This window comes from Catharus ustulatus, chromosome 5, assembly GCF_009819885.2.
Source record: "Catharus ustulatus isolate bCatUst1 chromosome 5, bCatUst1.pri.v2, whole genome shotgun sequence".
In the NCBI taxonomy this organism is placed as follows: domain Eukaryota; kingdom Metazoa; phylum Chordata; class Aves; order Passeriformes; family Turdidae; genus Catharus; species Catharus ustulatus.
Genome location: NC_046225.1, coordinates 63,748,778 through 63,772,144, shown reverse-complemented (window position 1 = coordinate 63,772,144; position 23,367 = coordinate 63,748,778). Strand labels below are relative to the sequence as shown.

The 23,367-nt window shown below is 38.7% G+C and overlaps 1 protein-coding gene across 5 annotated transcripts in view; it reads right to left on the bottom strand.

Moving 5' to 3' along the window:
• Positions 1-19,751, bottom strand: part of WFS1 (wolframin ER transmembrane glycoprotein) — a 32,543-nt gene extending 12,792 nt beyond the window's left edge. Inside the window, exons 1-3 of one of the 5 annotated variants that reach the window (XM_033060489.2) lie at positions 19,646-19,751; positions 17,405-17,596; positions 1,026-1,108 (exon numbers count right to left, since the gene is read on the bottom strand). In XM_033060489.2, coding sequence (XP_032916380.1) covers positions 1,026-1,108; positions 17,405-17,596; positions 19,646-19,676 — 306 coding nt within the window. In that variant the 5' untranslated portion in view covers positions 19,677-19,751. Of the gene's footprint in view, positions 1-1,025; positions 1,109-17,404; positions 17,597-19,346; positions 19,481-19,523; positions 19,594-19,645 lie in introns of those variants that run through there. The other 4 variants (XM_033060491.1, XM_033060492.1, XM_033060490.1 and 1 more) reach the window with 4 other exon arrangements.
• Between the last annotated feature and the right edge of the window lie 3,616 nt (positions 19,752-23,367).

The window sequence follows — 23,367 nt, the reverse complement described above, 5'->3', positions numbered from 1 at the left end:
AAAAGATGGATTTTACAGCAACGATTCCCTCAAGGATAATGTTTCATCCTCCACAAAGCTACCAGCTGTTTCAAAGTGAGGAATTTGTTACTGTCTCAGGTTACAGCTCCAAGGTCAGACTGCCCCTCAAACAACTTGAGATGGAACGGCAACAAGCTTAGTTAGCACTGCAGTGTTTTTTTTATCAGCTTTAAAAGAATTACTTTCCCATCTCCACCTCTGATTTTTATTTCCAACAGGAGTGGTGATCCCTGGGGAAAAACCCAAACCACCAATGAGCATCTAGGAGATTGCAACCACTCCTATTTAGCATCAAAGCAGAATTTGGGAAGGAATGCTCAAGTAAAACACAAACCAAGTTAAACACAAATTAAAATCCTTCCAGACAATTTTAAGATGTTTATACTAGACCACTATACCAGACAATGGAAAAGTGGTACAATTTTTCTAAAACCTAAGGAAAAACCTGAAGTGCTAAAAAATGCAGGACAGAACTAATACTATTAATTCAATTTTATCTGCCAATAAGTAAACATGGCTAATTTCAACAAATGAGGGGCTTCTTTTCTAAAATGTGTAATTCAACAGAGGAATGGTACATGAGCAAAACATCAGCAAGCAACCTCTGCCCTAAAGCATCTCAATGGTAGTTTCCTTCAGAGGCCAGCCTAAGAGCCTTGGTATCTTTGTATACAGTGTAGTGCTGAACCAACAGCATTCAACAGCCCCTAACTGCACAGCCCCACACATTCCTCTTTAAAAAAAAAAACAAAAAAAAACCACCAAAATCAGTTCTGTACCTTTTCCACGTTAAAGAGTTGGACCTGAAGCCACTCACACTCTCAAAGAAGCAGCAGAGAAAGGTTTCTCAAGGCAGAGAAGCCATATGGCATCACCTTTCTTTGAACAGTTTAGCATCTAAGCAGACACAGTTCAATTGAGGAAGAGATAATAGTCCTGCAGCAGGTAGTGCCATTTTTGGAATTAAGAGCAAACAAGACCAGACAAAAACCATATAAAATTACCTCTGTTTGTGCTTTTGGTTCTCCAGCTTTGGCCCTCTCAAGCAGTTCTTCAAAGAGCACTTCGGGTTCTTCCTTCATGCCCTCTATAAATTAGATAAATAAAATTGTTTACTCGAAATAGCTTAAAGTACTTTAAAAATCATTGTTGTATGTGGTTGAAGAATTAAATGATGGTAATTAAAAAATTCCAACACAAGGGTTTTGCAAGAACAGTGGAAATTAACTTCAATACTGACTCTCCATCTCAGTATTGTACTTTAGCATATTTACTCTTGTTAATTGGTACATGCCACAGGATGCCACAGTTTACAGTTTCTCATTTACTTCCACCAAATTAGTTTCTCAATAGAATATTCATGACAATAAATATGAGCATATGTAGAACATATAATATGGATCAGCTTTTGTACTATTACTATTCTTTTCTTGATAGCACTTCAGTCTTTCATCTGTCAATCTCTCTATTTAGCACTGGAACCTCTTCTAGGATTTTGAAAATTTAATCAGCCTTTAAAACAGTGTATTTGAAAGCTCAGTCCCTGAGTCTCTGGAGCTAACAGAAACCAATAACGATTACATTTGGGTTTTTTTTCATTTTGCTCCACACTTCACCTTGTATTTTTCTTCTTTCACATCTACTGAACACATACAGACTTAATTGGTTTTTTCAAAAGCATCATACTGCTCCGTGAGTCAATCATAAAGAAAAACTCGAGAGCTTTATCTGATATCCAGTGTTTGTAACAACCTCATGCTGCATGCTACTTGATGAATAAAGAATTAGTTAATAGCAAAGCTGATGAAGGCCAGGACTGCTACTCTTTTATGAGATGACTTCTCATAAATCAGTTTGGAAAAATTTTAAAGAGATAAATCAATACGACTTGTATGTTTTAAGTTGGGCAAGAATGGACAACTGACCACTGACTCAGAGTTACAGCTTCACTAACCAACCAACCTAAAATTGTACTTAGAAAGATAGAGCCAAACTCTACACTAAGCACCAAAGTCTGACCACTATTGACCACATTACCACACAAAAACCCTGGGACACTCTGGAGCTACGTCCTGAGGGGAGGAGCAGCATGAAAAATGTGCTTGGGAAGCAGTTTCCAGATGCAGGAAACTTGACTTTCAGGCATTCACTCCAAGTTACAGTCCCTACCTGACTGGGGCAGCAGCAGTGCCAGAAGCTGCTCAGCAGCCCCGCCAGCTGAGAGGCCAGGCAGTATCAGCTCTTCTTCAGAGGAGGGGAGGAAGGAAGAAATAAACCCCATTCCACATGATCTCCTGAATAACAAGGTTACTTGCATTCTTTAACATCCTGGTACTGTGACCATTTTCAAAGAAGAACAGGCTACAAGCCAACACTTTCATTAAAATGGATATATTTAACAAGAGCAAACCATGAAATAAGATTTCTTCTTCACCATGCCACAGTTTTGTCTGCCAAGTTCCACTTGGAAAAGTTCTAATGCCAGATTATAACATGTTGTCTGGCTAAACAAGGCATATAATGAAAAATAATTTTTATTTAGTACTTGGTCTTTTCAAAAAGCTGTAAAAATATTATTGTAAAACAGGCAAACAGCATCCCAGCAAAATTAACTACTGAATCTTCTTGCCCTGATATATAACCAACATAATTTAAACTCTAAACAAGTCAGAAGCCTGTTTTCCAGATGGCACCATTAACACCAGCAAACATCATTCAGGGGCTCTCTGCTAGCAATAAACAGGAAGTTACAGGAAAGAGCATCTTGTTTGAAAGAAGCAAAATATTCATCTACCTACCCCACTCAAATGAAACAAGCTGGGTAGGGCAGTACTTTTCTTTTTCCTCCTGTACTTTCAAATTCATTAAACCCTTTTGCATCAAAATTTCAGTACTAGCTGACTTAGGAATGCCTTTTGTTTTTTCTGTTCAGGTTTGTCTACATGTTGAGAACACCAAATATTTCAGTGATACTCTGGTTAACATAGGAGGCACCATTCATAAGTCAGTGCTAAATAATTAAGTGGAATTTATATACATAAGAAAAACAACAAACTACAGAAAGCAATTTGATAAAAACCCTAATAAGAAAGGCAGTTCTCTGGCAGCTTCTATGGCAAAGTCTCTTCCTCTGTCCTGCTCCACTTGGCACACATAAGAGCATGGTACAGCTCTGACCCCTTTTAGCTCTTCTTACTCAGGAGAATGTACTAGGTAAGAAATGTACTTCAACAGAAAGCTGAAGAAACAAAATGGGAATGTTTTACAACACCAGGTTATAGTTACTTTATTGCAATCACATTGCAGATTAACATGTACATAATGCTATTTGCAAAAATGGGGGGAAAAGAAAAATTAAAAATGTGCAACCTTATGGTGAACTACCTCCTTCAATGAGGAAAAAAAAGGTGTTACTGCAGTAAACTTGTTGAAATGTTTGTTATAACAGAGTTGACTGCCAGGAGAAAGAAACATTATTTTTTGTGAGGCTATTTTCAACCCACGGCCCAATCCCTCCCACCCAGTTATCAATTCTATGTTTGCACATGTGATCTATGAATAGAAATAACGGATAGACAACTAAAAATATGCCTGTGGGTTGATTCTGTAGTTGTAGGGTAAAGGTGGAGGAACAGGTTGTCGAGATCAAATTTAGAGTATCTTAATATATACAGTTCTTGTAACCAGCAATATTTCTCCTTTGCTTAAAAGATAACCAAGAGGACAATTAAACAGGTCAAGCATGAATGATTCCAGTTTCATGGCTGCCATTATCAATCTACTTTTTCATAAGGTATATAGGTCAGTCTCTGAAGGTAAAAGGTCCAAAACAGTCAAAGTGTGTTTTAGAACAAGGATGGCTAACACATTCTCTCCATACCGCTCAACACTGAACAAACAACTACACAGAAGTACATGTACCCCCATAACAAAACCATAAGAAGTGATGACTGTAACTTATCACCCTTGTTCTTAAGCATGTTATTAGTCAGAAAATGTCTTGATGTGTATTCCTCCCACATAAGAGTATTGCAATGGAAATGCTGTCAGTGGAAGCTTTTATTTTCCAGCTTTGCTAAAACCTCGTGCCTTTTTAATGTCAAATTTTACTCTGTCTTGAATATAAAAGTTTCCAGAACACTCACAGGAGCACTCATCTTGCAACACTTCATATGTATTTTATGACAATTAAAATAGACTTCACTAGCTGTTTTGTGTCAAGTGCGTTAATCCAAGCCAATGAAGTTTATCAGTTATTCAAGGCTCACAACCACTGCAGTCATTCAAATGAAAGCAGGCAAGAGAAAGCTCAAAAGTTTAAGACAGCATATAGCATTCTTAAAAGAAATTAAGTGGTTTTGGTTTTTTTATTCTGTGTGATAAAGTCTTAGGTTTAAGATCTGAAATGAGACTGCACACTTTCATTTTCTCAGTTGCACTCCAAAAAGCTGAAAAAAATTTATTTGTCATCTACAAAGTAAGATGCAGATTCTGACTCTGCTGCATTTATGTCATGATATTACAGAAAGCATACAAATCTTTTAAGGCCTACAGAAATATCCATTTTTGATATTCAGGCTTTTCTTTGAACAGGTAAAAGCCATCTTTGAAAACCCATTTTATGAAAGCATTATTAAAAAAGACTCATTACAATAAACCAGGTCATTACATAAAGACTGGTATGCATTTCACAGTCATACAGCATTCAGAAGGAGACTAAGCTAAAACTGCCTTTTATTAAGTGATAGATTTCAATGGTACTGGCCAAACATGACTATAGAATAATTTCTGTTTTCCTAGTAAAAAGTATGTTTTACATCTCCAGGCAGAATACTCAGAACAAAAATGTCTAAACACAAGTGTTTATGTAGGGAGGTTGCAAACTGGCTAATGAAAACTAAAGATAACTACTTACTTTTTGAAACTTTACACATTACTTGGCACATTGGCCATATAAAGTAAGATTCCAGCTTTGTTGCTATAAGCTCAAATGGGAATTTAGCATTCCCAGGCAGACATTTTTACTGTTTTTGTTAGGTTTTGATCAGAAATAGGAAATGTTTAAAAAGGAAACATTTCACTTTGTTAAATACTTTGCTGGGATGCAATTATTGCTCCTTATCTCTGAAATTTAGCCATTAAATTGACAAAAAGGCAGTCAATCCACAGCAGAGGATTAGTCCAAGTGAGATTGTAAAATACCAGCGCTTAAAATTTTAAATCACAAAAGGAAGATGCCACACACACACACCCATCACAGAGAACACCCTCAATTTTCTCAGTGCTCCTCTAATCAGTAGGAATTACTGCCTTCCTTCAAAAAAATCTACTGAAGTTATTTCAGGCAGAAAGAATCAATAGAGTGCATGCTGAATAACAAAAGTGTTTGTAGATTTACTTTCCTACCAACACAAACACATTAAAGCTCTCAGCAGTGGGTTTACTCAGCTCAAGGGAGTTTTAGCCCCTTGCCTGCTGATATCACCCCCTGGCCAGGTGCACACAGCTTTCTTCTTAGGTCACAGCTCCAGCACCTGAATTCCAGATTAAGCAGGTCAAAGACCACAAACAGGGAATAACAAAGCAAAAAGAAAAAAAAAAAGCAAAAAAAAAAAAAAGGTATTTTAAAGAATCACAATTTCTTATACCTTTTGAGCTTAAGATTTTATTTGTTAACATAGTTATTGGAGGCTGGCCCCATGACAGTCAGATAATTATTTTAAATAAGCACAAGCTGGGGACTTCTATGTACTTTGAATGAAAAGATGAAAACCTAATGAGAACAGGATAAAATGAAAACTGAAAGCCCTTTCTCAGGAAGCAACAATGAAGCATTCCTACAAAATATGCAAGTTTAAAAGAAATTACAGGTTTTACAAGTGAATATTAAAGCTCATGGAAACTCTACTGAACAAAAGATTAATGCATTAAGCAACACCCACATTAAGAGTACGGAGGAAACGTGTATGGTATACACTTCATATGATCCTGCATTCATTTGGGCTCAAAAAAAAAGTGACAGGAATATGCAGTAGGAGGAGGATAAAACCCATGTGCTGGCGAGAATAAAGGATTCAAGATGAAAAGATACAAAACAAGATTTCTGGATTGGCCTTCTCATTTTATAGTACAAGAAGTATTCCTGAAGTGACTGAAAACAGTCAGGAAAGCTAAGCATATGCACAACAAAACGGTATGTTCAGTCCTACCCAGTGGTGGGACATCTCCAAGCTCACTGAGCACACACCTAGAAAAATATGTAACCATTTTAACTATTCCATGAGAAGATCTGACAGTTGACACAGGTGAAAATTTTTATCAAGGTGGCCCAGCAAAATGAGCCAAGCAAAGGTAAATAGGCTTTCTTCCAAATGATCTTACAAATTTTAGGTTTAGGTGTAGAGTTTTAAATGTAGTTTCCTTAATCTTTTGTTTGAATAAACATGACTAGGACACACTAACAAAAAACAGAGAGGCAAAAAAAAAACAAACAGAAAAGCAACAGTAAGACCTCAACTACATCCCATACAATCAAAAAGAGGATATGATTTTAAACAAACTAATACATTTAATAAATACCTTTATATGCTAAGTAGTTCCTCCAACTAAGGAGGATACAAAAATAAAAAGACACAAACCCATTTTTTTCCGTAACTGAGTAAAAAATATATACTGGGTTGGACAGGTGGATCCAGCTCATTTTTACATCTCTAAAGATGGAGCCAGGCTTCTCACGTAAGTCCTCTAAACAAATCAGAATGCAGGTTACATGGAAAAGCAAGAGATTAAGAAACAGAATGTGAAGATTAGAAAAACACAGCTTTCATTCTCCCAGGGGAAAGATTACCAATTTAGACACACACGGATATAAAATAAGACCTAGATAATTTAATACATTTATATGCGAATGAAAGAAAAAAGGGCTAATGCCAAGATGCCAAAATCTGTTGATGATTCTGTGTTATTCAGGAAAAAAACAACAACAAAAAATTCAAGCAAAACCAGCAGGACTTAATGGTTAATTAAATGATAAAAGGCTAAATGAAATGCAGCAAACCACGAAGGCACTTTATCATTGCACACACAGTGATAAGCTCTGAACTATTATCACTCAGCATAACACCTTAGAGCTGTTACAGTGTTTTATGAAAAACACAGCTCAGTGCTAATAAGACACTATTATCAGAGCTTTGTAACGTGGGCAAGAAACTGAGGAGAATGAAATGAAGAAGGTAAATAGACTATTCATGTATTTCTAAACACAAAAACTAAAGGGTATGAACAGATTAAAAGTATTTGGCCAATGCCAAATATTTCTAAGTTTAAAAAGGCTTTTCAAAAATGTCTAGGCTGCAAGTAGCTAAAGAACATTCTGAATAAAGTGAAGTAAGGACAGCACTAGCACTGCATTTAGAAAAAGCCCCCTGGCTCTAACAGGCATGCTGTAAATAACAGTGTAAACAAGTCTCAAAACAAAGGGAACAAGAATCTTGAACCTGAAAAAGCCCCTCACCAATCTCTAGTGTTAGCACTGAGTATTGACAGCAACTTCTGTGAGCCTTCCTAAACTGGAACACACCCATGTTAGTTCAGGTATAAGAAAAAGCTGGATGGCATCCAGACAAAGAAAAACTGCATTTTATATTTTCACCAGCTTTATTCCAAAAGCTCACTACTTAAGTGGGTTTTCTACTTATAAGAAGTCACAGGATGTCAGACATTTCCCTCAGTGTCACATTATTAACTGACAAAAGTAATTGAGATATTTGATGGAGTAGCATGGAAAAAGATTTCATCCCCAGGCATTTCCACCAGCTAAATTACTGGGGTAGGAGCAGGGAGTGAAGAATGTCTTCTTTGACATTAGATCTTCTCCCACATATGAACAAATTTCTCTATATCCCATGAAGAGCACTGATGTTCAGTTCTGTGACTGAACTTTGTCAAATTGCACAGCACTGCATGTACTTGGAGTTTCAGACATACATCACTTTACTGCTTTAGCAAGATGGTTTTACTGTAATTGAATCTGAAAGGGAGTACTGTCTAAATTATAAGGAAAATTACTTCAACTGTGAGAGGATACTAGTATGAATAAACTACGTTCACTGCTCAACTCCACTCCTCCCACCATACTCCACAAGGTAAGATGAAGATGAACAAATGAATGTGTAGGTGGAGACTGACATGGCACAGAAAAGACAGATATAGAATTATTTGTATTTGAAAAAGCTTTTTCTATTACTTCCATTATGACAGACTTGAAGCTGGATTTTTACTTAACCTTTTTTTATGTCTAGGAATTTCCATAAAAATATGCCTCTGAAGTACAACTTGCAAAGCTTATCCCATTCTTAACATTAATAAAAGTGCTTAAGTAGTACTTCCAGATGTGGTTCTAAACTTAATTGTAGCACAGTTAGAACCTAAATACAGTCTTTGCCAGAAGTTTAATCAGAGAAAAAATTAAAATGCAGCTATATAACCCAGCATTGGATTAGACTGAAAAAGAAATACCCAGTAAAAGGTCAAAAACATACTATGAATCCTGTGCCAAAAGAATTTAGGGTGGTGCACTAAAGGACCTTAACCATTATCATAAATATTTACGAAGACAATCAGCTTGCTGAAAGCCAGTCAGTTTTTAATTCTAATTTTTCATCTTTGGTTTGCTTTCAACAGCGCTGAAATGTGCTCTGTTTCCTAGATTTCAATGCCTTTGGTAGAAACAACCCAAAATAAACTACAAGAAAAAGCATCATTCTTACAAACCAAGCATCCAGTTGCTGAAGACAACCCACCTGCAAAACCTCTGTATTTGCAGACTACTTTGAGGCACTGGCATCTTTCAGCTCTGCATGATTGAATGGGATTCTCAGACAACCATTCAAAGGGAATCCTTCCCCTACAGCTCAGTTTTTGTCAGTCTTGTTCTCTGTTCATCCAGTATTTGCCTTTGCTATAGTACAGTCAGAAAATGCTATAGCATCTCATGAAGACAGGAGAGGTCTTACTACACTCTTCAAAATTATGACAGGATTGCATTGTAATCATCTGGTCTAACAATGGCACTTAAAAAAAAAGAAAGCAAAAAACAACAAAAACCCAAATCCAAAGCATGACTGAATCATCAGAAAAACAACCTGTTGCAAACATGAGGCAGTTAATTTCTGTTAGAAGAGTGAATGAACTTGCTTTAACAATTTTCACAAATTAAATATACTGGCTACAGGAAATCCTTTTGTGGAGGATTTCAGTAATAGCTTATTTGCTGATATGAAGGAAACTTTATAACATAGGATAGGCAGCAGGCAATGGGAATGAATGCACAAAGTATTATCTATTTATCAAGTAGTAATTAATCAAGAAAAAGTATGAAAATGAAAGCTTAAGGGGGTGCCTATCCATGGATAACAACCAAAACAGGCAGAGCAACACATTTTGTGCAGAATCTGCCTAGAAGGTATTTCTTTTGGAGTCACATCCTATGTAATATATCCAGTTCCTTTTGGAAGTGCACGGTGGTAATTTTGATAGTGTCACACTGGATTTTATGCAGGAAAAGTTCTTTCTGTATGCACAAACCTGGTAAGGTAATTAAAAAAAAAAAAAAAATCAAACAAACCCAACAATTTCAGGGAACAGCATATAGATTTTTATTGCAGATTTTATTTTCACTATGAAGCAAGCTTTCTAGAATCTCAGACACCTTTAGGAGTAAAGGCATAAACAATCAATGCAAAATAAAAATAATTGCTTTTGTTACAGGATGCTGTGTAAGCTCATCTCCTAAGTGAAAGACATCAGATCTCTCATTCATCCACAGGTAGAATACATACTTAGGGAAAAAATGATCTGTACATTTTTATAACAATAAATGCATGTTCTAACAGCTTTTTTGTGTCACTGGATTGTTCTGTTGAGTTTTCAGTGCACTGGAGAGCCAGCCTGAGTCTCTAGAGAAATCCTCCTACTGACTTTCCACAAGTTCCAGTTCAGTGGTATTGTGTGCAGTAACTGTGTAGGAGTAAAGTTCTTGGAAAGACTGACATTCCACTTAGAAGTTGGCATCAAGTGCGATTTCATAAACATGATTTGTACATATCAAATATAATGACAGAGGAATGACTGGAAGAGAAGAAATACTTTGCTCAACAAACATCAACAATTTGAAAAAATGGTTTTATTAACTTTACATGCTTAGATGCTTATTCATGAGTTCTGAATCCTTTCATCCATTCAGAAACCTCTTGAATTCTTCACTGCATAGTAAGGGCTTGGTACAATTATGAGTACATTGCATGTTTTATGCCTTTAACCTGCATGGTCAGATCCCAAGATGGTCCCACTTGTCTCAAGAACAATCCAGAGTTCTTATACTACCACGTTATGGCACACATTCTATTTCAAAAGGAGATAACAGCGACGGGAGAGAAAGGAAAAACATTTGTTTACAGGGCTGTTCAAGTCTAGGACCAACTCTACTTTATCTGGGAGGAGCAATGCATTTGTAGATATGGTAATAGTCTTAGTCACACCACAATGGCAAGTCATCAAATAGCATTAAATTGAAATGGGAACAACTTCTGCATCCCCACAAAATGAATGTAAATTGTCAGGAGAGCAATCAAAAAAAACCAAAAAAAATCATGTAGGTGGAAGACTAAGAGTGATATCATAAACTATACATTTTAAAAGTGGAGGAAAAAACATTCTTCAAATCTGTATTTTCCTAGCATAGCCATACTGTACAGTGATCTTTTAAAGTCATTAAAATAATTTTACATGTAACTAATGAGCCAGTCCAGCTGCTTCTTCTATGCAAGCATTTCTGATTGAATTCTTCACAGATGAGATGGGACAAATCTAACATAAATCTGCAGTTCCAAAATTGTAGATTTGGAACTGTAGCATTTTGTCATTTCTTAGATGAAAATTATCAATATTAATCCTTTCCACAAAAAAAAAAAAAAAAAAAAAAAAAAAGGAAAGGAGAAAGCAATAAAAAATATTGTGAGAAATTGAGACCATAGAGCTCACCAAACCCACATATTTTTGTAGGTGCAGACAAAGTTATAATAACAACCTGCACAATACACATGGAATTTCAGCAATTCTGCAGTTTGGGCACTTCACCACATTGACACTCCAGCAGTTCATTCACTGTCAAAACAGAGGGGCCCTAAAAAAGGAACATTCCAACTTTTTAGCAAATCCACAAATCCAGTGGCTTAAGTAAGCACTTATAGTAATTAACTTTTCAAAGAATTAGCTTTACTTCCCATTTTACTGTTGCCAGCCTCACCTTCTAACCTTCACAATGAAGTGGGGCTGCTGCTGCTGCGAGGGGTCCTCCAGCAACACAACAGCTAAAAGTCTCTCCTTGATTACTGTCCTGGAACAGGGATTTGTTTGCACAGTGGAACACACATACTGGATCTCTTCTGAAAGAAACTGAACTGAAAGATTCCAACCACTAGATTAAATTTTTAAATTTGCACAAAAGGAATGTCAAATCCCCTGCACCAAAGAATTTATAGGGCCACTCCTATTTCATTACATAATTCACTAATATGAGTATAGCTCTTGCCTTTCTACTCTCCTTTCTCTCAGCACTCTGGGACCACAGTAGAAATTCTGCTATCATACACAGAGTAGGAAATTGATCCACCCAGAAAGTAATGGATGAATACTGAGCTAGGGCACCTTCCATAATCTGGTTGATCACATGGATGTACAAAATTGATAGCATTAATAGTATCTTTGTTATCTGCCAAAAAACCCATTTATGTATTTCAAATAGTGGAAGAGGGAAAGATGGAGAATGTTTCCTCAAATAAATGGGTGTTCAGTCTTCCACCCATACAGGGTGAAAACACCAGCATTTTACTGACAATAGCAGCAGACACGAAAAAGCCCATTTCCATTGTTCTGCACCAACAATGATGATGTCCCAAAATTTTATCAGAAAATACAGTCATTAACTTCTATTTGGATAGAATCCTTTCTCTCCCACAGCAATGCCTGGCAAATGAGCTTTCTAGGAGCATGAAGTTTGAAGGGGCATTAATAAACTGACAGATAAATTGTTAAGTAATTAATATGTCAAGGCATAATCCTCCCCTTCAAATAATCAAAGGTTTTTCTGTGATTTCTTCAAGCTTTGCACAAACATTTCACTTTGCCTCAAGAGTTAGTCTGTAATAGCTAACTGCCAAAAACCAAAAACATAGAAGTGCTAAAACAGAGCTTTGAAGCAAAGGTTCTTTGCAACCTTTGAAACCTTAAGTGGAAGAGGGTAACACTTAGAAAATATTTGTAAATTAGAAAGGTTCTCTATTTATTAGCTATCATTTAGCAATGCCTTGGAGACACACTTTTGTAAATTCTTGCAATGCATTGTAAACTGTTTAAAAGATTTTTTTTCACTATTTATAAATTTGAAGTCAATTAATAATTCTCTTCCTAGAGGCACAAAAACTTTCGTAAGTACACACAGAACTTTGTACATCTACAAACAAAATATAAGAAATCTATTTCTGTCTGCAAAGCTCTCTCTACATACTCGTTCCCATGTGTTCTCAATTCTAGAACAAGAGATTACAGCAAAACCATGGACAAAAAATCCCAGCTAGTTTCTTAACCAAACACTGTTTCAGTTTCTTCAAGCACTGAAACTTAGCTTTGCAATTTCGCCTTTCCAACCTTATTGGCTATGCATGATGTACGTAATAAACCAGTAATTAATTTCATGCACATATGAAAAATTACTATCTTCTCTCCAGTTTCTCTAGCATCCTAGCATGACCTCTTACCTGCTGACTGGCAGAAAGTCAATTTTTAAGAAAGACACTTTACATGCTTGAATGTACTTAAGCATTACAAGAAATGGTAACTCTTCCAGATAACATGCAGCACAATAAATGTTCCCCTGGGGTGAGAGTCATCTGGTTCAAATTATCACTGTGGCTGAATTGAAGAAGTTTTTTGAATCCAGACATCACAGTCAATCATCTGATCACCATAGTATTGTGAAAAGTTTCAATTCTGCTTACATTTCATCTGAATCAAAACATCTCCTGGGACACATAGATCTACTTTCTAACTCAGCAATACAGGGCACTTACCTCGACTGCAGACTCGGGCATCTCCTTCAAAACACATTAATAGCAGCAGTACTACAGATACCCACATGCTAACTAAGCCACCATAGTGAAAGGGCTTTTTTCCTAGCTCTGGTCTGTAAGTAGATGAAACACTGTCTCTAGAAAGAATTATGTTTTTAAGCCTGCTTGGAGAATTTGGTGTTGGGAGCTCCAGTGCTCTCATCCAAGCTCAGTCTTTTCATGTTGCTTTAAGGTTGTATCTGAAGGAAGGAGATGCTACAGAGTAGATGGAACACAGAAACCAGAAAGGGGTATGTAGCACCTGGACCAGAAACTGAGGGACCTGAGAGGACTCAAAGTATCTTATGAGATTAGAGTCTTAGTGTGTTTCCAAAGACTTCACTAGCAAGCAGACACTGGTATTCCCTGCTCTACCTGAACTCTCCCATAATTTGCTTACATGGATACTGATGACTCCATGGCTTTAACATTTCAGGAGCCCTAATTAGTAGTGCACATGCTTTGCTTACTAATAAGCTCTCTGTCCATGAACATCCTTGAATGAGTAACCATTTCTTTTGCAATTTATTTTTAAACATGAAAACTGACCTATAGATATTCACTCCATTCCTACATACAAGGAATGGAAAACCAAAAACACACATAAGCAGAATCCAATAGTTTTGGGTAGAAACAGGAACATCCTCTTTTTCTTTTTTAACACAACAAAACCTGTATCTACAAATTATTCTACTGATTGAATATTATTTTCATTAAATCCAGATTCTATTTGCTCAATAAATTCTCATAGCACCTCCCATTGTGAAAAAAAAAATTATTAAAGGAATAGCATGAACACTACCTAATGATACATCAGCAGAATAGAGACTGAAAAATTGCTAAGAAATAAAATGGCAGTACAAGAATGTGATCCAAAGGAAGTACCTGTCCCACTGAGGATATGTTTGTGTTTAAGTGCTTTACTGAGTCAGAGCCAAGGCATTCATTAATTTGCTGGATTACAATACAAGATATGGATAATGCTGCAGGAATAGATGATGTATGCTTCCAGGAAACAAATTACTTAACATTAACTTTGATGCTACAGCCTTAAACACAGTGCATATTAATAAAAACTGGAATAAAAAGCACAGCTCAGAACTATAGATATGGTATCAAGAATATTACATGAAGTAGTAAAATGGTTGAGGTTAGAAAGGACTGCTGGAAGTCACCTGTTCCAACCCCTCTGCTCATGCAGGGCCACCTAAGTTGGCTGCCCAGGACCATGTCCACCTAGTTTTTGAGTATCTCAAAGGATGCAGTCTCCATCCTCTCTGAACAACCTGTGCCAGTGCTCAGACACCCTCACACAAAAAAAAAAAGAAACACAAAAAAAGCGTGTACTGATGGTCTAAGGGAACATCCTGTTTGTGCCAGGCTGCCTCTGGTCCTTGTGCTGGGACTACTGGAAAGATTGTGGCTCCATCCTTTTTGCACCCTACCGTCAGCTGTTTACGCATATTGATAGATTCCCCCTGAGCCTTCTCTCCCCCAGGCTGAACAGTCCCAACTCCCTCAGATGTCTCCCAGAGGAAAGATGCTGCAGCTCATTCATCATCTCTGTGGCCCTTTGTTGAACTCTCTCCATGTCTCTCTTGTACTGGGTAGCCCAGAACTGGATGAAGCACTCCAGTGCTGACTGGAGGGGAAGGATCTCCCTCCACCTGTTGGGCAATGTTTCAACCATCGCAGCCCAGGACATCAGTGACTTTCTGTGGGAGAAGGGCACACGGGAGTATGGCAGATAGTCCTGAGCTGAAACCGCCTTTCCAGATAATTGAGACATACACAGTACATTTCACCTTCTTAAACAGAAATCACAGCTGATTTATTAAAAATGATAGAAACTTAAATTTGTAACAGTAATTTAAATTTGAGCAAGATATTTAAGTTATCATTAAAGAGGAGTGTTCTATGTATTTAGTAAGATTTGAGACAGCTTTCTATATATCAGTGTGCTGGTCCTTTCTGTTCTCTTCTCCATCACTCTGAGTTATGATCATAGTGACTAGTGAAAATTACCTGACTCCTTAACCTTCCAAGAAAGAAGTCAGAGCAGCCCTTCCCAGAACATCTGGTATGGAGCACATTTCCATTCATACAACCAAGCCACAGCATGCCCTGGCTGAGACTCTAATCCCTTCACTTTTCCTAGATCTATGAGAAACTTGAATATTATTTATTGGTAAGAGAACTAGTGATTCCAAGGAACATATTCTCTGTCAGTTCAAATATTTTGAGAATTTCTGAAGCGCCAATTTTCTGTTTGACATATCAGTTTCTTTTGTATTTGTTTTCATATGTACATCTTTGAATTTGTATTTTTATTTGCACTTCTTTCTAAAGTCCTACTAAAATGACCATTTTTAAGTTCTGATGACCAGAACTTACTTTCTTTTAATAAAGTTTTCAGTTCTAGAAACTGTTAGCACTATGACAAATGGCATAACTGTAAAACAGTCATATAAGAAAATACTGTATTATGTTTTATTGAAGTAATTTTCTATCTAAATCCACTAAAATCTTGGTTGTTAGAGACTCCAGCAAGACACTATGGCAATGGTAGCTCATTCTGCTGTATTAAATACTTGCATATATTAAGAAGGGCATGGGAAGGGCAATGACAGTGGCACCAGGAACCTATAATATTTTAATAGGAAGAGATTTAAAACAATCAGAAATTACTCACAACTGAAAAGGAGAAATGCCTCAATGCTCAAAAGCCCTCTTTTACAGGAGCACAAATAGCAGCATCTCTAATAGAGTGCTGCATAGGTAGGGATCATTAGCAAACACACAGGACTGTGAAGAGAACTAAGATAAAAATCAGTGTGATTTTAGAAGTTCAGCATTTGTTTAGAATAAGAAAATCTCCAAATTAGCTAGAAAAGAAAAACTGACAGAATCTATGTGCAAAACAGCACTAAATAGCTTGTGTTGGTTTCCAGAATGCATGAATGTGGGCACCAAGAAAAGAAACCTATGTATTGTTTTTTATATCATAGAATAACTAAGTCCAAGATGACTTCATACCATATTCCTATTATAGTTACTATTCTTTCCCTGTTAAAACAAATTAAGAAACTGGAAAATGAAGAAAACGTATCTGTTAGCACTGACTCTAAATTAGCAATCGTGTAGGTAATGTTAGAAGGGTCAAATTTCTCAATTCTTTTACAGGTGGGCTAGATGACAAAATTGGTACTGAACACTGAGGCATGACAGAAATTCAGGCATCAAAAAAAACCCTCTCCTTCATTGGAAGGTACCAACCAGAAGGTTCCAACAGTCAATTCTGAATTAGGTGCAGAAAATAGATTTGCTGACACAGCCATAATAATGGCCTGAACTACGTGCAGAGCTCAGTTGCATCAGTTATGTGCCACACAGACAGTCACACATTTAATAATTTTAAACTATTGGATAACCTTCAATATAGAGACTCATATTTGCGAATATAAGGACACGTACATAAGCAGTTTCACAACTGAAAGTCCAATTTCAAAGAAAGTTAAATAGCAGGAGATTTGCTAGACTTTGAGAATGAGACCACCTTGCACAGGTGTTAGATTACAAATTGAATTGAAACTGGAACTCACCAGGTGAATACAAGAGCCAGGTATTTTTTGTTCTACATTTCGCACAGACTTTTCTCTCATCCCGTTCATTTCCACAATCTTTGAAACTCAATGGTTTCACAGCAAGTGGGTGAAAAGAATCCTTTCATTCTGCCTTTCACAGAGTATCATGACTGTAAATCCAAATTATTATCTTACTGCTAACATTAACTTCAATTTTGGCTTCATGTACCAGCTTATTATTCCCTAAGTCTACATTACAGTATTATCTTACGCAGCCACATTAGAATTCATATTAAAGCTATAGCTATAGTATGTGCTGTAGCCAAAAAAAGAAATTAAATTGAAACATTATTAGGCTAAATTTAATTAAATCTCTCTGCCAACTTTTCAAATAAAGTTCTTTCCTATTGCTTTGTACAAACCTGAAAAATTAGACAGGAAAACTCGAAAATATGCAGAAAAGGAAGCTGAAGTAGAAAAGACTCTTCCACAACAACAGGTTAAAAGAAATTGGAGAAATTTATTTTCCTACTTTACAGTGTTTTTAAACAGAGTTTAGAATACATACACACACAATAATCTCCCAATGTTTAATGTAAGCTGATTTTGCATAAGAATTGCTTTCATACTTACCCTTTTTTTCAGTTTTCTCCCTGCTACGGGAGTAGCCAGGAACTGAAGAAGTTGCAGAATCTCCTGAAGATGTTCCAGGTCTCTGACTGTTCTCGCCATGGTCCACAGGAGCAGCATTTAGCTGGGACCTTCCAAGATGCTGCTGGGGGTGAGAGGGACTTGAGTTGGGACCAGGATCCGAATTCATTTTAGCTGCCAAAGAAAAAAAATAGTAATTATCAGAAAGCAGGATTACAATGTAAAACTGAATAAAAATTCAAAATCTGAATGTATTTGTATAATAAGGTAAACAAAAAGCCTAGAAAATGGCAAGAAGGCTGATAGCAACTTATTTATTTATTTATACATCCTTCAGTGATTTCAAGCTATAGCTGACTCTGACCATATATACCGTATTGTGCCACAACAGTCATTACTTTTTTCCCTGAGTTTCAAGTGTAAACAAATGCTAAATCCTGTAAATGTTGCATATAAATTTCTTCTTTGAATTTAATGTTCTGCTTATACCTGGTAAAAATAAAGACTAGCCCCTAAGTTTTTATGGGCAAGTATACAAGAAGAGAAAAATTCATTTCATATCAAAGGCCTGGTTAATTGTCATCATCTAGTCAGAGACAGAGAAAGTCAATATTGATAAGAAGATAAAGGAGGAGATGTAGAACTCTGCATGGGAAATCAGAGGAGGAACACCACCAAGGATGCTGCTTGTTGATATTACCAACTTAAATGCCCATGATTCAAAATAAGCTTACTTTAAATACCTTTATGTGCCATTTTAAAAAATAAATTATTCATACATGGCAGGAGGCAAAGGCCTTACACGAGAGGGCCTTTCAGCTACAAGCCCTCTTTAAAATAAGAGTGGATCCCTGCTCCGTAGTAAAAAGTTCCCTAAATAAGCAAACTTGCATAAAAATGCCTACGGAAAGTTTAGCTCTCACAAGACAAAAGTAGCAGGGTATGCATATACTACCACAGTGTAACACATAGTAACTCTTGCTGCTTAAGAACAACTTCCCTGAGTTGAGTCATTTGCAAGGAGCATTGTAGAGTATTTCTGGCAATAAACAGCATTTTAAAATTCTATATAAACACAGAATTAATTCAGAATACCTATCTGAAGATGTCCTTGCAAAGATGAAAGTAGTATAGCCAAAATCACAGATACCACTTAACCAAAACTTTTTTTCACTCAAAGGGCACTAAAATCTCAACAGGGTGCTAAGAGTACTTGCAATGTCACCACTGCCAAACATACTACTTGTAATTTGACAACTTAGCTGTCAAAAATAAACTTCCCTAAATCAGAAAATACTTTACTGATACAAGTAAATGCGTTTCTGTATTATGTTTCTACATCAAGTTATAAATAAACCAACACAGTTCAGTTCAACCTTCAAACAGTCCTCGGAAAACACAGAGATTAAAATACCTTCCCGGTAAACCAGCATGAGTATTTTTAACCATTATACAATCACAAAAATTACTGTGCCTCCAGTTTGAAGTTGACCTTAGCGCTTTGTCAGAGGGACGGCAGCGCAGCCAGGCCACGCCCGAGGCGGCCCGCGGGGGATGCGCGGCGCGGACGGCTCCGGCTCCCTCCGGAACGGGCAGCGCCGGCGCCGCTCCCGAGCAGGAGCCCAGCTCCCTGTCAGTCACCTCACAAAAACATTCCCGTCCCAAAAGTTACTCTGCACTTTTCCCACAAAGGGCACCACCAACTTTTCCTCCGGGTTGTTCACAAGCCAGCGGGCGGTGACTCCGCACCCACCGCCGCCAGCCGCTCCCAGTCGGGAGCCCCGGAGCTCGCTCGGCGCCGCTCCCCGCGGGGTCCGGGAGTGCCCGAGCGGCCCGGCCGCTCCGGAAGGCCAGGGACCCCGGCGGGGCGCGAGGGCCCGGCAGCCCGGGCCGTCCTGCGCGGGGTCCCGCCCCAGACGCTCACCGAGCCCGGCCGGGCGAAGTCAGCACCGCGCAGCCCCGATGACGAACCTCACCGCGGCTCCGGAGGCGGCCGGACGCCGACTGGGGCTCCGCCGGCAGCCCGCAGCCCTGGGGGGCGGCACTGCCCGCCCACCGGCCCCCTCCCCTTCCCTCCCCACTGCTCTCCGCTGCCACTCACCGCCCTCCGCTCTCGGGGAGGGCTCCGGTGAGGCCTCGCCGGGGCCGGGCGGGGCCGGCGGCAGGAGGCGGAGGCGCAGGGCCGGCGGGGCGGAGGGGCGGGGAGCGGCATGGCAGCAGTACCGGGAGGCTGTCGTGTGCGGCCGTGCCGCATGCAGTGGCAGCGGGCAGGGATGGCCGAGGGCCCGAGGGGTGTCAGGGCGGGGAAGGGCTTGGGCAGCTGTAAAATGGCGGCGCCGGGCGAGGCGGGCGGAGACTGGCGGGTCCGGGTGCGGATCCCGGGTCCGGGTCCGGGTCCGGGGTGCGGGGTGCGGGGTGCGGGTCCGGGTCCGGGTCCGGGTCCGGGTCCGGGTGCGGGTCCAGGTCCAGGCCCAGCCCCGCTCCGGCTCTGTAGCGCCGCAGGGGCGGTGGGACCAGCCCCGGTGCTGGCCCGGATCCTCCCCCTTAGCGCCGGGTTTATCGGTACAGGAACGAAGGCAATGGGGAAAGAGGGCGGTAACCCAGGAACTGATTTTTTCTAAATGCCCTCCTAAGATAATTGCTACTACATCTACTAGCATTTCTGCTACTTAAGTGGAAGGCTTCCGGACAGGAAGCGAATTGTAAACTTAATGCAGGTGTTGTTTTGATGGTGAACTTAGTACTTTTTAGAAATAGTTTTTATTTTTGAGCTCATTAAATAAGTCAAGGTCCTTATATGGTACTTTGAATAGCTTGTAATTAAGACTCCAATCAAACAAACAAGCTACAAATTCAAAGTAGGAGATTAAATTTAAACCTCAGTCATTCATATAAGTTACTTTGTTGATTTTCAGGATTTCCAAGTTTGCAGGAGATCATGGGGAGCTTTCACTTTTTAAATGTTAGTTAAATCTTGATCGCTACCTGTTAAGTTTTCTTAATCCCCACACAAAAATGTGGTCCCCAGAGTCATTATTGCCTTGCCTTAGAAAGCATAATACTTTTTTTTTTAAAACACAAGTTTAAACAAACATGGCTAAGCTTTTGTTTACTTCAAAATAAATTTAAATTGAAAAAAAACCCCCATATTTAAGAAGATCACTTGTAGTCTGAGTGTAATGTGGTTTCATCGGGAACATTCAATGTTGTTTCCTAAGACTGACAGTATGACTTAACTCTGATATGACAAAGTTCTGCAATCTGCTCCCCCTTCTATTCACATTTCCTTCACAAAATTATTTTATACAATTGATTTGATATTTAGTGGGTGTGCTTAACAGATGTAACATGCTTAGGGAACAGGTGGAAATGAGGGTGGTAGCTGGAAAAGTAACTAAAAAGGAAGTGTAAAATAAAGCCTCCCCTGCTGCTTTCCAGCACAGACAGTCACGCATGGCAGAAGCCGTTCCAGAGGAGCTCAGTTCAAGGGTGAAATTGCAACACTGGCTACTAACCCTCACAACAGCAAGGCTTGATGTAAATTATTATTTGGTTGCTTATGTCTGATCCTACACTGAAGATGCACATTGCTGAATTTGATCAGGACCTTAGTTAAGGCCAACTAAACCTTTGCAGTAAGTGAGTTGTCATGCACACCTTATATACTCACATGTGTTATATAAATACTGATAACTGATAATTAGTGAGAGTAAACCAAACTCAGACATGATGACAACTTCCATTATCAATTCCATGGATTTCACTTTGGCATTACTTTGTGACAAATGATGAGTTCCCATCTGGCATTATCACAGTTGCAAATTGTTACAGCTACAGAGAAGAATCATGGAAGTACTGTAATAACATGGCACAGCACCTATTTAAATTTCAGTTGTGACTCATGGCTTCAGTAGAATGGTTGAGGTTGGAAGGGGCATCCTGAGGTCAGCTGCTCTTCCCTCCTGCTCACAAAGGGCCACCTAGGGCTGGTTGCCCATGGCCCTGTCCAGGTGGCTTTAAGAGTATCTCTAAGGATGAAGAATCCATCACCTTGGACAATCTGTGCCACTGCTCAGTCACACTCTCAGTAAAAAAAGCACTTCCTGATGTTCAGAAGGAACCTCCTGTGTTGCAGTTTGTGTCCACTGTCTCTGGTCTTGTAACTGGACACCACTGGAAAGAGCCTGGCTCATCCTGTTTGCTTTCTCCTTTCAGGTCTTTATGTACATTGATAGATCCCTCTGAGCCTTCTCTTCTCCAGGCTGAACACGTGTTTTGATCAGGTTCTTAAAATTTTTAGAATGAGATGTCTCTGCCTGAATTAAGGTGCAAATGTGAGCATATGCCAAAGTCAGTAGTATGGATTTTATTTAACAGTATATGAGAGAGAGAAAAGAGAAAGAAAGAAATAGAAAAAGGAGATGGGGGGAGAAAAATATGATGACAGAGAAATGTGGCCTGTCCAAACCTGGCCTCAGCAGATGAGCCTGTGGGTTATGGTCTCCCCAACCCAAGCCCAGCCAGGGATGATTTTTGGGACAGCTGCTGGGTTTGGCTATCTTGTGGATGCATTCTTCTCCCTCAGCCTTGTTTGCTTTTCCCTAGACCTCAGATGATTGAGCAATGTTGTCACCTTATCTTAAGTTCCCTTAGGTGGCTTAACCCACAGTCCAAGGTTGCACTCAGGAGGCATATTCACTTTGGTGGTCACAGCCTCTTTATACAGCATTCCTGTATGGCCAAAACTCCTCCATAGCAATGTTTAACCCATTAGCCATTACATTTCAGTCTCTGACAACAGGCCCAGCTCTTTTGGCTTTTCCTCAAAGGAGAGATGCTCCAGTCCATTCACCATTTTAGTGGCCTTTGTTGGACTGACTCCAGTGCCTCCGTGCCCCCTGCATGAGGGAGTCCAGAACCAGACACTTGTTTAACTGCATGAGGTTGCTGTCAGCCAAGATTAAAAAAAAATAGCACCTTGTTGCAACAAGAACAAAATAAAAAAACCATACTTTCTGTATTAGAAAATCAATAATCCTTTTGCAAGTATTTTGAAGGTTTACAGAGTGGTGTTGGACTTCAGTTGATTTCTGTAAACATTTTTTACTTGAGATGATGAAATGTAATAGAAATGGCTGTCTGAACACCTGAGGTGCGGTACTGAGATACAGGCTGAAATTACCTGCTTTTCCATATAATCATTGAGTCCTAGAAATGTACTTGGGATATCCAATAATCTGAGCAGCTCGTATGTTGCCTCTGTTAAATTGCATGTAATATAAACTGACATTTTCACATCCTGTTGTGCAGTTTGTATTTCTGTATCTAGGCATGTGTTTAGTATAGAAATGTTTAAGAGAAGTCTGACTTCTAGAATATTAATTTGTAACAGCAAATAACTATGCTAAGCAGCATTTAAATACATTGTATTATTAAATCCCTCAACTCAAATTGATTTATCTATATTACTGAAATGAGATCATGCTTATAGCATTGCTGGTATACAAGTAGTTTCTCATGAGTCCAGAGGAAAAACTAATCACGCTTCCTAAAAGGAAGAGAGAAAGCAGTGATCATCCAAGAAAACAAACCTGCATGAAGTGTGATTCATTACAATGAATAGCCTTCAGCTCCATATGTTTTTCACAACACCTCTGAAATGAGTTTCTTTAGTCCATGGTATACTCAGAAACAGATTTGGCATAGTTTCTTTGGATGGATTTGGAGTATGTTAATCCTAGCAAAAACCTTGTCAGCAGTCCTCTTGTAAGAGTAAGAAGAGCTTAAAAATTCATAGAAAAATGCCATGTGCATCTTCATTAGTTATGAAAGGAAGTACATTACGGAAAGGAAAATGTCTGAGTGATGCTAAGTAAACTGTCCTAAAACCTGTCTCAAAAATAATAATTTTTTCTTGCCACACCTTAACAATTAAGACAAGGGAT